This window comes from Ascidia mentula, chromosome 9, assembly GCF_947561715.1.
Source record: "Ascidia mentula chromosome 9, kaAscMent1.1, whole genome shotgun sequence".
NCBI classification, from domain to species: domain Eukaryota; kingdom Metazoa; phylum Chordata; class Ascidiacea; order Phlebobranchia; family Ascidiidae; genus Ascidia; species Ascidia mentula.
In genome coordinates this window covers 10,855,823-10,871,590 of record NC_138574.1, presented here as the reverse complement: position 1 = coordinate 10,871,590, position 15,768 = coordinate 10,855,823, and the positions used below count along the sequence as shown (strand labels likewise).

The following is a 15,768-nucleotide window of genomic DNA, read 5'->3' as shown; positions in this document are numbered from 1 at the left end:
AACATGATATATTCTAAAAAAACAAGGGCAGACAAAAATTTAATGAAAATATTGTTGCTGTCAGGTATGTAATATTTGAGAAAACTGTCCTACTGGCAAAAAAAGTATTTTTTTTATTTTTACCCACATTTTGCATCTTGTTTGAAAGTAACAACGTTACAATACGTATAACACTACACAAAAAGTGCCGTAAAAGATTTTATTTGCACAACCATTAGAAAAAATCGGCAGCACTCTTTCTTGAACTCAAACTCTTCTGGACGGAAGAGGGTTTTGTTTTTTTCTGTTTAAGGAGCCCGAAATCTGGTGTCTTGTTTGGGTCAAATGCAACAGATGAGGGGGAAGGGCTGACTGCAGACGATTTGTCATTTTTGCAAAAGGGTTTCACCTATGGTACACAATAGATATTTTAGAAGCATTATTTTTATGTCAAATAACTTGCAAATAAAAAGGTTTACATATATATGCAGTGGATCTTTATGTAAACACTTGCCTGGATTTTTGACATTTCAAATGAGACCCGTTTTGCTGAATGTATGTCTGCTGGAAGACTCTTCCGCTTGGCAGCAACCGAAGAAGTAGTTTTCTTTTGTTTACGAGCAACTTTCGACGATGCAACACGAAGAAATGATGATGTAACAGGCTTTGGTGGTGATGTTACAAAAGCTGCAAATGAACTTTCTTCAGTGTTTGGAGAAGTTTCGTCTTGCTTTTGATCAAGATTCGATTTCTTTTCAACCGTGTTTGCATCATGTACACTTTTGTTTTGTTCAATCGCACTGGGTTTAATGTCAGGATTTTCAGCTTTGTTATCATTTAGCAACTGAAGGAGTTTTTGTTTTTTTGACAGTTTCGGTGATTCCACCAAAGATTTTCGTTTTTTTCCAGATTTTGTTTGATTTAGCAATGGTTGCTTTGACTGCAATGCAATGTTCTTTGAAGTGTCCATTATGTCAGTACTACATTTTTTCTTCTTTTTGCCTGTTTTTATGGATGGATTCTTGATTTTTGACCCTTCGTTTAGTTCCAAAACAGTGCTGTCAACTGCAGATGATTCAAAAACACTTTCATTTAAATCAGAAGCACTTCCAATGATGATAGCTTCCATATCTGAACCTGATTCAGATGCTTGACTGGCAGAGTTTTTATTTTTTGCAATCTGTTTGGCCTTCTTTTTAACTTCACATGTATTTTTGTTGGGTTTAGCAATTGTGGTATCTGCATATAAGAAACCATGTCACAACAGAAATGTAAGACATTTTTTAATACATACAATAGATAATTTATTTTGCAAAACTTACCTGCTGAAAATGCACTGTCCATTATATCGGCCTCACAAATTGAATCATCAACAGGACTTTTCTTCTTCTTTTTAGTTTTATTGTGTTGTTTCTTTTCCATTTTTCCAGTACTGCACACAGTATTAAAAGACATATTTGTGCATCAAAAAGAGCTTCACCCCCATGCGAATTTAATTGGCCTCAATAAAATGTAAACATGTACAATTATGTAGAATGCTGTTACCTGTGCTCCTCGTTAAGTTCCGACTCTAGATTTTTTCGTATACTTTCTTCTAGTTGTTGAGAATTATAATCTTCATCAGGCAAAATATCTGGTAAATCATCCAGAGGCATTTGGCCCTCTGCAATGCCTCGTAATTTTTTCACCATGGCATACACCTAAAAAAGTAGGTTTACCGCCTTTTCATTTACTAAAACACAGGAAATGTTATTACTGTAACATCTGGCTTAGTTATAGTCAGTTAGCAGTGCCGTTTTACTTATATGTTTATTGTTCATATGTGTAGCAGTCTTTTGAGCAAAAAAAAATGGTTTGACTTCTATATATTGCTAAAGCAAAAAAAGTATGTACAGTAATCTTGATTATTGACTATTTACCTTTTTTCGGTTGCGGGCCAGTGTCATTTCATTGTTTGCAGTTTCAAATAATAAATCAGCGATTAAAGTATAATCAAATGGCAATGAGGGTTTTTGTATTTCATTCTCTTCCAACTCATTCACTTCATGAATTAACTTTTGAGCTGGTTCTGATTGGTCAATAATTTCCTGTTTATAGAAAACAAATTGAGACAAAACAGCACAAAATGGATATATGCACAAAAAATAACCTGGAAGATTTTTTCCATAGCTTTGTTTCTCAAATCTTTGACAGGTGTCCTGCAGACCAACTGTGCAAGAGGTGTCAACAACAAAATCACCTAAAAATCATTAACTTTTGTACACTTACTTCGTTTAATTTTTTACCAAAATTTTTATGTGCTGAAACAAGTAGGCCTGTTTTAGTTTCAGACTGGAATAAAAATAACCCCTGCAAAAACCGACAAAACCCAGATTTTTTTAAAAAAATTACATTTCACTAGTTTTAATGAATTATAAAACTGGGTTATAAACAAAAAACATGTATATAATACCACAATCCAAAGATTAATTTTTAAACATTGGTATGGAAACAACCATAACAAACTATTAAAAGCAAACCTCTTTTGATGTCAGATTTTCATCAGTTACAGATGAAAGTTCATCCAGATATACATCAATAAAGTGATAGCGTAAACCCAAAGGTGGACCAGTTGTCTTGCTTGGTCCTGGTGCAAGTGGGCTAAATGGCCCATTCTTTATCACACCCACTGCCCAATCAGTTAAACCTGAAACACAGGAATGTAAAGCATTTGGCAAGGCAGGTGTTATGAGGGTGTTTTTGTTTAATGCGCCAAACATAAAAACAGTAAAAAATGGCATTTCATAACACAATGTGAGTAAGTTACACAATCATTAACTTTATGCAAAAACTATCTTAAAGATATTTTAAAATGCTAAATTTAATGTTATTTAAGTCCACACACTATGTATGTATAATGTATTATAACAGTAAACTACCTTGTTCCCACTGGTTTTCTTTGAGACACTTAAACAAGCTTTGTAACATGAAACGGCAAAGAAGGAAGAACTTATCCATGCGAAGGCGGTCAATCCCCTGCCATTCTCGGTGCATTGTCTCCAAAAATGTTTCAAAATACATCATACACGTCTTGATGTTTCGAAGCCTGTAGTGACACGTAGATATCAAAACATTACATCATTGACCTTTAATGTTGTAGTATGGTTTTGTAATTTGGAATCATGCTCAAGCACAATTATACTTGTGGAAGTAACATACTATGACATTTATAGTTTTACTAGTATATATCTTATCTTTTAGGCTGAAACTTAATCTAGACAAAAACACATCTTATGAATATTAACAGTTTTGTACAAGAACTGATATTTGAACACATGAGAAAAAGTAATTTTACTGTGGCAACACTGCTGCAATTTCTTTGGCTAGTTCCTCTTGAATAAGTGGCTTGTCTGACATCCACACGCAGTAAAACAATCCTTTCCAGATTTTGACGAGATCATCCCTAAAAGAGTAAATTTGGTACATATATATATGTTATTGTGTACAGAATACAAAATAGCTTACACTATTTTCAAACCAGTATCTTTTACATTCAGAAATATAAGAGTATATACGATTTTTTAATAGTATTTTACTGTTTTGGTAACAAAGACCTACCGAACAAATCCTCCATCTGACTTGGATGATCTTGCTATTAGGTACTGTCGTAGCTTTTTTAATGCACGGTCCCTCTGTTTCTTTTCATTTGCAGCCAAGCGTTGGGCAAACTTTGCCTCCACTGACCCAGAAAGTAATGCAGTTTTTGGCTGCTCAACTAAGGTTTCAACAGTCATATTGTATCTTTTACAAAAATAAAAAAGTTTACATATTCACACCTGATACATTATGCATGATAAAACATCAAAACATAGACATATAATCACACAGGTGTTTCAAAGAATCCTAAATGTTTAAAAATAAATATATTAGAAGGCAAACAACTTAAACAGCCTATGTCTTTTTAACAAATGTCTTGTATTCATCAAGCAGACCTTTTAAAACAGCCATTTTTGTCTCATTTATGTAATTCTCATCCAAAGTGTTAAACAAGTCCAACAACTGGGGCCCACCAGCCAAAACGTTTTGAACACCATGCATATTACAGCCAACTCTATGATCAGTGACTCGATCTTGCATAACATTGTATGTGCGAATTTTGTCCGATCTTTCACGACTTTTGATCTGCTTGCTACGAGCTGATGTGTCTTTGGCCAATTTTGCAGTACGAAGTTTATTGTGCAGTTTTTGTGTAATCTCCTCGATTGCCAATCTTAAATTTTCCTGTTGATGCCTCGTAGACTCACATCGCACGCTAAGACCTGATGGTTTATGGTTGACTTGTGCAGCAGAATCAGACTTGTTGACAGATTGGCCTCCAGGGCCGCTTGACCTGGAAAACGATATTTCTAAGTCCTTTTTTTCGATTTCGCCCAACACCAATGTATGTTTGGGCAAAACTGCAACTGTGGCAGTACTGGTGTGTATTCTGCCTTTGCTTGTTTCAGGAACCCGTTGAACTCTGTGTGTCCCAGCTTCATATCGCATCAACCTATAACATTCACGAGAGGATACAAAAGCACTAGCATTATAAATTCCACCCATTTCATGGGGCTGAAATCCTACAACTTGCCAATCGAAATCATTCCGCTCACAAAAACTTTGGTACATATGAAACAGGTCTCTGGCAAAAATCATTGCTTCTGCTCCCCCAACACCTGGGATTATTTCAACAATGGCACCTTCACATTCTTCTAATTCTTGATCTTGGACCAGTAGGTCTGTAATGGAATTGTAAAGCTCTTTTATATCTTCTTTAAGTGTTTCTTCTTCTGATTGAAGCTGCTTCATCATTTCTTCGTCAATCTCTTCACTTTTAGCAAATGTCTCTAATTCTACTATATCTGCCTGCTTTTCGAAGAGGATTTCACTAATCGCCACAATTTCATTTAGTCGCTTATAACTGTCTCTGGTAGGACCCCCGAGCTCTTCTAAAAGCATTTTGGGAAAATGGCTAGCGTTGTTGAAACTTTCGTGTGTTGCCTTGTTGCTAAGTAGGGACTTGAGGAAAGTTAGATACTCTGTAAACTCTTCCCTTAAAGATACAGTTGAGCCATAACGAATGCCAAGTGTTTTACACACAACTGGCCTTAAAAATAAATTTGATTCGGCACATCTCCTTCGGTAAGGGCAAAACAAAACCTGACCGAATCGATTTTTGGCCAATCTTTCAAATAATAGTTTGCACAACATTAGGAAGCACCCATTGGAAACACGAGGTATCAGGTGCTTTTTACTTAATTATTAAGCAGCGTGATTTTCTATCTATACGACAAAAGGTGTTCACAACATAATAATTCGACTACCTCATCAACGAAACGCGACAATTTGATTTGTAAACATAAATTCTCACGTGTCTACGCCTCTACGGCATGCACACAAAGAAATCACACTCATTTTTAAAAAGGCTTTAATTTTTTGAAAAGTGTTTTTATGTTTTGCAAGTGGGAAAGTGGAATTATGATAAAAGCATAAAAGGAAAAATTATTGTGTTTGTTGCTATTTAGTTGTAAATGTCCATATCACATAATCTGATGTTTATTGATAACAATTGATGTTTGAAATACATATATTCTTCTACAAAATATATCAGGTATGCATAATACCTTAAAAAATTTAAATGGCTTTTTCGGCCATTTGAAATTTTTAATGAAAATTTTATACGGCTTGTGTCACGGTTGATTTAATGTTCTCCGGCGTTTTCACTCCAGGCGCCTTTACGAAATGATACAAATAAAAAGCCGCTGCCGAGTGTTGAGATGCAAATAAGTTTTGGGTTTTCAGATGTCGTTTGACATGCGATAAATTACTGTGCAATATGCCTATAAAGGGAACTTGTATCATATGTACGGACTACTTTGACAAGGAAAAGGATATTAGTGTGACCAACTGCGGACATGTTTTTCATGCCAACTGCCTTGCCGAATGGATCAGGCATCAAAAAACATGTCCACAATGCCGAACAAGGACCACTCAAAAGCAGATTATCGAGAAGGTGTATTTCAACTTTTCTGATGAAACTAGCGATATGTTAGATCCGTATGAAATGAAAAATCAACTAAATGAGGCCGAGAGCAATTTGAGCACTCTTAAATCCGAAAATCGTCAGTTGAAAGAGAATCTAAAAGCCATGGAGGAAAGCAAAGACAGTCTTGCAGCATCAACTAAAAAAATTAAGAAAGAACTTCAGAAGGAGCGAAACACCTTACAATTGTTCAAGAGTGACATGGAGGTTATGAAGACCGAAGTCCAAGAGGCAAGACTTGCCAAAGAAAAAGTGAAAGAACTGCGATCACGCCTAAAACTCCTAGAGCGTGTTGAGATTGTATTGAATGGGCGGAAGTCCGATGTTGATGACATGATCAGTCAGTACACAAGTGGCTCAGGTGGTTCCCCTGAGATCAGGCAACTTGCCTTGGTCTGTGTGTCACTGAAGCAAGAGTTCGAAACTGTCAAGCATTCAAAAGACAAAGCAAGTCAGGAGCTTGCAAAACTGAGACGAGATGTGCACCGGAAAGAGGAAATGCTTTTGCACAAGATGTCTATTATTGAAGGGCTTGAAACAACTGTAAGTAACATGCAAAAAAGTGAAGACAGCCTTACAAGCGAAAATAGCAGTCTGAAACGTAAGATTAAAGCATTGCAAAATGCAATTGCCTCCCCATCAGATACAAAATCATCAGCAGTGCACAGACTCATAGCTGAGAGCCCTGCTCCGGAGTTCTTGACTCCTGTATCAGGGGTTTCAACCGGGAATAATTTAAAGCGGGGTGCTAACCTTGGAGAACCAATTTTGATGAAAAAGCCTCGTTTGAGTACATCATTTAATGAAGAGGAAACACTCTTTGATAACTCACCGAGTCCCACAGAAAAATCACCTATAAATGATCAAGAAAACATTTTAGTGGTTACTGACAGCCCGGCTACCAACAAAATGAGGAAGCACTGCAAGCAAATGGGAATTAAGTTTGCTGCATCAGATACCAATGTTAAAACTAAACCTGCACTTGCACGTTCTGGACTAAGCAACAGCAATTTTGCCTCCGTGCAAAGAAATAAACTCATCAAAAACAAGGCTGCGGCTGGATCAGCAAACACATATGATGGACTTGGAGGCCACAAAAAGATGACATTGTTGAACTCAAATCAAGCCAGAAAACAGCTACCTTCAACTTCTGCATTGAAATTTTCCAGTGTTAATACAACAAACTTTAAAGTGCCGTCATCTAATTTTTCTAAAGACAAATTCAACAGATTAAAAAGAACAGGCCCAAAGTGATGTCATTTTTTTGTGGTTTAGTTTATCTTTGTTTTATATATAATATTAACCTTTTCTCATTGCTCTTTGGGTTATCAGGCACATGAATTGTGGCAATAACTTTATTTTTTCTAAGTCTTTTTACATTTATCCTATGTAACTTTTCTATGCATAGTGTAAATTGACAAGTGGCTGAAACTGTATAATTTTCAACAATTCTTATTTGTTAAATATATGTATTTTCAGCTGTTGAAAGTATTTGAAAAACATAAAACAATATGACCTTGGAAATAGAATCAGCTGATGTCATTCGCTTGATTGAGCAGTATCTTAAAGAAAGCAATCTCATGAGGACACTCACAACATTACAGGTAACATTGGGAATGACTTCCTTTTAAAAACACATGCAATACCTGATTTTCATTTACTAGGAAGAGTCCACCGTTTCTCTCAACACAGTAGACAGTGTGGATGGATTTGTGTCTGACATTAACAATGGTCACTGGGACACTGTACTGCAGGTATGGAATCACCAGTTATTAAGTTGCTTTATTAATATGTTATGACTTTAAATAAATGCACATTACCATGACACAAGCTATGGTAATCATTTCTTTGCTGATAAATTGTTATCAGTGCATACTACCATGTGGAATCAATTTTATATGATCATCTGCGACGACTAAACCTTTTGTATGTGATCAGGCGATACAGTCCCTCAAGCTGCCGGACAAAGCATTAGTGGACCTGTATGAACAAATAGTGCTGGAGCTAATTGAATTGAGGGAGCTTGGGGCAGCTAGATCGTTGCTGCGCCAGACAGATCCGATGACAGCATTAAAGCATGCACAACCAGACAGATATGTCCACCTAGAAAATCTGCTTGCTAGGTCATATTTTGACCCGAGAGAAGCCTACCCAGATGGTTCAACTAAGGAAAAACGTAGAGTTGCAATTGCCCACTCATTGTCCAAAGAAGTAAATTTTCTGCATTTGTTCAAACTAGACAAGCAAAATAACAATAATCTAGAAGTGACAAAAGTTTTTTTTCCTCTTTACAAACATCAGAAAATCAATACTAACTTGATTCCATGTTTAAACACATTAATAGCAAAAAAACAGAACTTCATAGAAAACCTATGTTTTTTTCAGGTAAGCGTTGTTCCCCCTTCTCGTCTGATGGCCCTTCTTGGTCAATCTCTAAAATGGCAACAACATCAGGGTCTCCTTCCTCCCGGTACCACAATCGATTTGTTCCGTGGCAAAGCGGCAACCATTCGTGAGGAAGAGGACGAAAGGTATCCGACACAAATCAGCAAAACAATCAAATTTGGTCAAAAATCCCATGTGGAGTGTGCGAGGTTTTCCCCTGATGGCCAGTATTTGGTAACAGGAAGGTGGGTATTAGTATAAACTTTGTGTTTGAGAAAAAATCAGAGTTGTCTGCTGGTAAGCTCATTTTGCTTGCTAAACTAAATTTAAGGTTGGTTATTACATGCACCAGTACTTCAGATGGTGCCACAACATATGGCCGAACAAATAAATAAACATTTCACGCTTCAAGTAGTCTGTGAGAATTATGATGTTTCTTTTCAGTGTTGATGGATTTATTGAGGTTTGGAACTTTGTCACTGGAAAAATCCGTAAAGATTTAAGTTTCCAAGCTCAAGATAAGTTTATGATGATGGATGATGCTGTATTATGTCTTGGGTTTAGCCGTGACAGTGAAATGCTCGCCAGCGGTGACCAAGAAGGGAAAATCAAGGTAAAAGAACACTAGTCATATTAAAGTAGGCAAAAATATCGGTAAAAATAGAATTATCGGAAACCAAATTTTTTGTTGCCACATTTTAGCCTTAAATTGTTGTGGTTTTAAATTTATTATTTTTGTAACTTTCAAGGTCTGGAAGACCACCACAGGTCAATGTCTTCGTCGATTTGAAAAAGCTCACACAAAGGGAGTCACAACAGTATCCTTTTCCAGAGATGGAAGCCAGGTAATAACAACTACACAATGAGTACTTTACTTTATCGATAACAAAATAAAATCATTTTAGCAATGTTTTTTAATTATGCGAAGGTGCTCAGTACCTCGTTTGATCACACTATCAGAATTCATGGTTTGAAGTCTGGCAAAACTTTGAAAGAAATGAGAGGTCACACTTCATTTGTGAATGAGGCTGTCTTTGTTCAAGATGGTCACCATATTATCAGTGCCTCTTCAGATGGAAATGTGAAGGTAGTTTACCTTTTAATAGTTGACATACTGCTCATAACGAGAAACTAACCCTGATAATAGCTTTATGGGTTCCAATGAATTACAAAGGCATGACTTTTTGGTTTATATCATTCTACTAAATGCAACTACCCTCATTGACGCCCAATGATTTCAGTAGAATCATACTTTCACAAAATCCAATCTTTTTAGGTGTGGAATGTGAAAACAACTGAGTGTGCAAACACATTCAAGTCACTGGGTGCTGGCCAACAAGATGTAACAGTCAACAGTGTACACTTGCTTGCCAAAAATCAGGAGCATTTTGTTGTGTGCAATCGTTCAAACTTTGTAGCAATCATGAACATGCAGGTAAACAAAACTGCCAATAGTTGCCAATATAATATAGTTTATGACTTGTTCCTAACATGTTTGCAATTGTGACAGGGTCAAATTGTGAGAACATTCAGTTCTGGAAAACGAGAGGGAGGTGATTTTGTGTGTGCTACAGTATCTCCCAGGGGTGATTGGATTTACTGTGTTGGGGAGGACAAGGTGATCTAGGCTGTGCTATAATCAATAAAATTTTACTTGTTTCAAACCTTTTTTCTAAAGAAAACAAATTGCATGCAGTTTAGTTACTCTATATTCTGCTTAATATCCTACTCCAATAACACAAACGCCCAGAAATAAGGATTGTCATGATAACTTGAGGTGTCAACTATCATCACATGCTGTCAAAATCACTGTACAATGTTATTAGGTGCTCTATTGTTTTTCAACCACCACTGGAAAGCTTGAAAGAACCCTCACAGTTCATGACGGTGATGTCATTGGCATCACTCACCATCCACACAACAATCTTATTGCCACTTATTCGGAAGATGGCCTCCTCCGTCTCTGGAAGCCTTGAAAATCATTTGTGAACATACTGTCGCTCCATTTTTATCAATGTTTTTATTAAACTGAATCCCGCGCCAATTGTTGGATGTTTGAGGTGTAGTAGCTTCAACATTTTGGTGGGAAATGTGAATGTCAGCTGTTCAGTACTTGCAGGTTGATAGTTTTGGTGCCACCACTTTTAACCAGGTCTTGAAACTTTTGAATTTCCAATAATCTAAATGAAATAAATAAGGTCTCGGTTAAAAATTGCCCTTTTGCACATAACATAAGTTAACAATTGGATAGTTTTATTCCTTTCAGTGCTGCATTTGATCGTTCTGTTATTGCAATAAATTCACACAAAGTCAAAATATCAAACAAAGTAACTTACTCCAATTGTCGCTTTTTTCTTTGCTTCATTTTTTTTGGTTTAGAAATTGGCTGTTTGCTTTTTGAAATGGAACTTTTCTTATCATTTGATGACTTTACAGTGGCTTTGGGTACCACATTTTTATTGATGTCAGTTGCGTCTGTTTCAGTCAGCTTTTTTGAAAATTTGGGTAGGGCTTCTTTAAGTTGAATCATATCACCCACAACGGGGACTTGGGACCTTGCTTTCTTCTTCTTTCTCTGTGCCTCGGCAGCATACGAAGCACTAAGCTCTAAAAACACATCAGGTATAAACATGTTTTACTGGTCCAGTTAACTCTACAGTCCATTAACATTCAAATACTTTTTGCTGCTTTAAAACACTTTTTGCTGCTTTAAAACACCAAACATGTAATGAAAAAACTAATGGAAAATTGTGGATATCGATGTGACGATGTTTACAGAGAAATACAACAAACATGTTTAGGTAAGACTCACTTTTTAAAAATTCTTCCTTTCGATGTTTCATCTTGTCCTTCTTTTTCAGGCTTGTTTTCTGTTTGACTTCCTTCTCTTCAGTTACGATGTTTTTGTCGATGGCAGCTTCATTTGGCAGATTTTGGGTGATAACTTTTTCAATATCGATGCTCAATCCACTGAACGGATTATTTTCCAAAGAAATTTCGGGCATCTGCCATAAATAGTAGATTTATCATTTGATGTGGCGCAAAGTAATATAAAAATGCATGAACTGAAGAACATACCGACGAAAATTGTTTTTCATCCGCATTCTCCTTTTTCTGTTCTTCATTGTAAGCAAATGCAGTTTTTGTTGACACTAATTCATTGCGGTCCCTTATGTAACTTGACTTTTGATGAACTCTTGAGGTTTTATTTCTATTTATCTTACCCATTTGTTAACTTTACAACAAACTCAACGTAATGCCCAAAACCATGCCGCTCTGTTTACGTTCTCGTCACGCAAGAAATGTGACATAGAAAACTACTGTTAAAACATAGTATACTATCATAGTATACTCTTATGGTAGTCCAACTCCGACTTTCCATTGTCTCCGTCACGCATGAGCACTTCGGCACAGAACCGCCAAAACGACTACTGCGTATGCTGGTTTAATGCCAATGTTGTGCAGTAAACGTAGGAAAAGTTACACTAATTAGTAAAATACGCGTGTTTCGGACAAATAAGCTTACGAATATGATCTTGACATTATTTTCCGAAAAACAAAATTGACTAAACGGTGTCCTAACTAATCTGTTGAACTTGTTTCTTATACTGTACGGCAAACGAACCTGCTTGACAAGAGAATATGAATTAAAACTCTAATGAAAAGTAAGTTCCTTCGAACAAATTGAGTTCTTCTTAACTCTGTGGTTCAAGCTGATGAGCATTACATGAAAATTGGCCAATCTTCAAAAAGAAAATATATAACATCATACAGCGTATCATGATGGATTCAGGATAATGAGCAACATATTTTATATATAAGGAAAACCTTTCCTATTTTGCAACTTGGAGAATTTAGCAAAAATGTTGGTAACTCTTTTAGTTTTGTACCTAGTTAGGTGCCCAACGGATGAAGGTGGTTGTCACAACAAAGTGGAAGTCTCTGCTTGGCTGTTTGTTTGGCAAAGTCGTCTGATAATCACACCAGCTGCACTGATGAGGCCTTATAGGTAAAAACAGTGGTCATCTTTATGCAGCTTACACAATTCTTTTAGCTTTTCCCGGAATACCGCCATGATATGAAATTAATCTATGGAAAATGTACTGGCCTAAGTAGACTAGAGGGTGGAATTTGTGCATGTTTCCAGATTTAGGATTTTAAAGATATTCTTTGACTAAAATGTGGCAATCTGTGCTATCCAGTGGTTCCGCAGTATTTATTTGTATTGTTGCATGAAAGGCTATGAAGTTTTAACTGCCTTTGATTTTCATATTTTGTTACTATGTAGTTATTACAACATTTTTTTAATTTGCTGAAAAAAGTTTGCTTAGTTAAAGAGACAAAAAATACTTTTTGTGGGGATTTGATTTACCAATGACCCAATACATAAAATTGCAGAAAGTTGTTTTAAATGGTAGAAACGCACCCTACAAAAGAGGCTTGATATTTTCCTGTAGATTTGTATTGCATTATTTTATTATGTATATTTTTTTGCATATTACATGTACATTATATTAATAAACAAATCCTAATCAAACATGTTGTGATTTTTACCCTTTTGTTAAATAGTGCACAAAAAAATAATAGACGTTGGTTTATGACCTACAAATTGTACAAATGATGTTTTGTTTGTGCAAATGCCTTTCCTCATTAAATTGCATTGTTGTACTGTCATCCACTTTATTATCTTCAAAGACATTTTTAAAGTTTTATTCAACACACATTACAGTGATTGCACAGCATTGTTACATAAATTTAAATGAACAAAAACATCCCAACAAAATACACTGGCTCATGAAACATTTTATGTTTATCTTGTTGAATTGACACATTAAGGTCACTTTGTTACTATTCAACAGCAGAAAACAAAATGTTAAACTATTCAATCTTGTGTTAGTTAAGAACATCTAATATATTGGCAGAAATTTAGGTGGTTTGGTAAAAAAATGTTATTTTTAAGGTGCATATGCTCTTTTCAATTTTCCAGTTTGAAAAATGTAGTATGAAACAATTGGGCTGTTGTAATTGGTGCTAACAAACTTTTTTAACAAAGATTTGCAAATAAATGCATGCATGAAAAACTGTCTGACAAACAATGCAGTTTTAAATTTTAACCAAAGCTAGACATTTCCAACTTACTACACATCACCACACTCCTTACATGGGCTATAGAAGTATGTTGCAATAATTTGGTTACATCTTCAAAAACACATTAGCGTTAATTGTTATAGTGCTGTTGATTTTTTACCAAATGTGTCCTTTAACTCAACTGCTTTCTTTTCGTTGTAAACTGACCAAAACAGAACATGGGAACGAATTCTTCAGAAATAAACAGCAATATTCTGGTCTTTCGGGATGAAATACAAAACAGCGTTGCCACAGTTATGACCAGCACGTGCAAAAATGTGCTAAGACATGTTTTCTAGCTTGCGTCGGCGCAAGATCCCGTTAAGCCAACTGTCCGTGTATGTATAGACCGTCCTGCGCGAGCACATATGCAATTGAGACAGCTTCTATGTTAATACCGCTTAAAACTTACGGAATAACCAAGTTTTACACTCCTGTAAACAGGCTTTTTCCATCAAACAACGCACCAGCGTACCGAAGTGCTCAAGCGTAACGAATCCAAAACGTCACAATGAAACAATGGGAGTTGGACTACCATAAGAGTATACTATGATACTATGGTTAAAAGAACAAAAGTACATCAGCAATAAACCATGATTACACGATTGTAAGCAGTCCTTCAATAAACATAAATGAACCTCCAAACCGGTTTCAACCGGAATCCGAGACGTCGAATTTTCGTTCGATTTTTGGAAAAACACCAAGGCTAACCCCTTTCCGTTTTTCCGGATTTGGGCCAAAACAAAAATGTCCGGTTCCAGGCCGATATGACCGGAATATACCAGTTTCAAACAGGTTGGGGCCGGTTTCAACAGCCTCTCGAACCTCCAAACCGGTTTGAACCGGAATCCGAGACGTCGAATTTTCGTTCGATTTTCGGAAAAACACCAAGGCTAACCCCTTTCCGTTTTTCCGGATTTGGGCCAAAACAAAAATGTCCGGTTCCAGGCCGATATGACCGGAATATACCAGTTTCAAACAGGTTGGGGCCGGTTTCAACAGCCTCTCGAACCTCCAAACCGGTTTCAACCGGAATCCGAGACGTCGAATTTTCGTTTGATTTTCGGAAAAACACCAAGGCTAACCCCTTTCCGTTTTTCCGGATTTGGGCCAAAACAAAAATGTCCGGTTCCAGGCCGATATGACCGGAATATACCAGTTTCAAACAGGTTGGGGCCGGTTTCAGCAGCCTCTCGAACCTCCAAACCGGTTTGAACCGGAATCCGAGACGTCGAATTTTCGTTCGATATTCGGAAAAACACCAAGGCTAACCCCTTCCGTTTTTCCGGATTTGGGCCAAAACAAAAATGTCCGGTTCCAGGCCGATATGACCGGAATATACCAGTTTCAAACAGGTTGGGGCCGGTTTCAGCAGCCTCTCGAACCTCCAAACCGGTTTGAACCGGAATCCGAGACGTCGAATTTTCGTTCGATTTTCGGAAAAACACCAAGGCTAACCCCTTTCCGTTTTTCCGGATTTGGGCCAAAACAAAAATGTCCGGTTCCAGGCCGATATGACCTGAATATACCAGTTTCAAACAGGTTGGGGCCGGTTTCAACAGCCTCTCGAACCTCCAAACCGGTTTGAACCGGAATCCGAGACGTCGAATTTTCGTTCGATTTTCGGAAAAACACCAAGGCTAACCCCTTTCCGTTTTTCCGGATTTGGGCCAAAACAAAAATGTCCGGTTCCAGGCCGATATGACCGGAATATACCAGTTTCAAACAGGTTGGGGCCGGTTTCAGCAGCCTCTCGAACTTCCAAACCGGTTTACACCGGAATCCGAGACGTCGAATTTTCGTTTGATTTTCGGAAAAACACCAAGGCTAACCCCTTTCCGTTTTTCCGGATTTGGGCCAAAACAAAAATGTCCGGTTCCAGGCCGATATGACCGGAATATACCAGTTTCAAACAGGTTGGGGCCGGTTTCAGCAGCCTCTCAAACCTCCAAACCGGTTTGAACCGGAATCCGAGACGTCGAATTTTCGTTCGATTTTCGGAAAAACACCAAGGCTAACCCCTTTCCGTTTTTCCGGATTTGGGCCAAAACAAAAATGTCCGGTTCCAGGCCGATATGACGGAATATACCAGTTTCAAACAGGTTGGGGCCGGTTTCAGCAGCCTCTCGAACCTCCAAACCGGTTTCAACCGGAATCCGAGACGTCGAATTTTCGTTCGATTTTTGGAAAAACACCAAGGCTAACCCCTTTCCGTT

The 15,768-nt window shown here is 37.2% G+C and overlaps 5 protein-coding genes across 5 annotated transcripts; 2 read left to right on the top strand and 3 right to left on the bottom strand.

The window, feature by feature from the left end:
• Nucleotides 1-104: 104 nt before the first annotated feature.
• On the bottom strand, nucleotides 105-3,752 carry LOC145914581 (uncharacterized). Its single transcript, XM_083002404.1, has 11 exons — nucleotides 3,577-3,752; nucleotides 3,314-3,421; nucleotides 2,898-3,064; nucleotides 2,499-2,665; nucleotides 2,129-2,218; nucleotides 1,899-2,066; nucleotides 1,525-1,679; nucleotides 1,302-1,411; nucleotides 1,117-1,218; nucleotides 494-1,044; nucleotides 105-388 (listed from the first exon to the last, which is right to left on the bottom strand). Exons 1-11 carry the CDS (start codon nucleotides 3,750-3,752, stop codon nucleotides 215-217), a joined length of 1,968 nt encoding a protein of 655 aa, XP_082858530.1. The 3' UTR covers nucleotides 105-214.
• Nucleotides 3,753-3,833: 81 nt separating this feature from the next.
• On the bottom strand, nucleotides 3,834-5,325 carry LOC145913048 (peptide chain release factor 1-like, mitochondrial). Its single transcript, XM_083000562.1, has one exon. The coding sequence runs from the start codon at nucleotides 5,206-5,208 to the stop codon at nucleotides 3,910-3,912; it is 1,299 nt and encodes a 432-aa protein (XP_082856688.1). The 5' UTR covers nucleotides 5,209-5,325; the 3' UTR covers nucleotides 3,834-3,909.
• Nucleotides 5,326-5,749: 424 nt separating this feature from the next.
• Nucleotides 5,750-7,405, top strand: LOC145913047 (E3 ubiquitin-protein ligase TRAIP-like). The gene has a single exon (XM_083000561.1). It carries the CDS (start codon nucleotides 5,834-5,836, stop codon nucleotides 7,292-7,294), a length of 1,461 nt encoding a protein of 486 aa, XP_082856687.1. The 5' UTR covers nucleotides 5,750-5,833; the 3' UTR covers nucleotides 7,295-7,405.
• A 112-nt stretch (nucleotides 7,406-7,517) lies between these two features.
• LOC145913060 (WD40 repeat-containing protein SMU1-like) lies at nucleotides 7,518-10,401 on the top strand. The gene is made up of 10 exons (XM_083000580.1): nucleotides 7,518-7,644; nucleotides 7,705-7,794; nucleotides 7,979-8,251; nucleotides 8,426-8,670; nucleotides 8,870-9,038; nucleotides 9,175-9,270; nucleotides 9,354-9,512; nucleotides 9,702-9,860; nucleotides 9,936-10,043; nucleotides 10,252-10,401. Exons 1-10 carry the CDS (start codon nucleotides 7,552-7,554, stop codon nucleotides 10,399-10,401), a joined length of 1,542 nt encoding a protein of 513 aa, XP_082856706.1. The 5' UTR covers nucleotides 7,518-7,551.
• Nucleotides 10,394-11,740, bottom strand: LOC145913061 (uncharacterized). The gene is made up of 4 exons (XM_083000581.1): nucleotides 11,504-11,740; nucleotides 11,238-11,430; nucleotides 10,762-11,032; nucleotides 10,394-10,605 (listed from the first exon to the last, which is right to left on the bottom strand). Exons 1-4 carry the CDS (start codon nucleotides 11,651-11,653, stop codon nucleotides 10,524-10,526), a joined length of 696 nt encoding a protein of 231 aa, XP_082856707.1. The 5' UTR covers nucleotides 11,654-11,740; the 3' UTR covers nucleotides 10,394-10,523.
• Nucleotides 11,741-15,768: the final 4,028 nt, after the last annotated feature.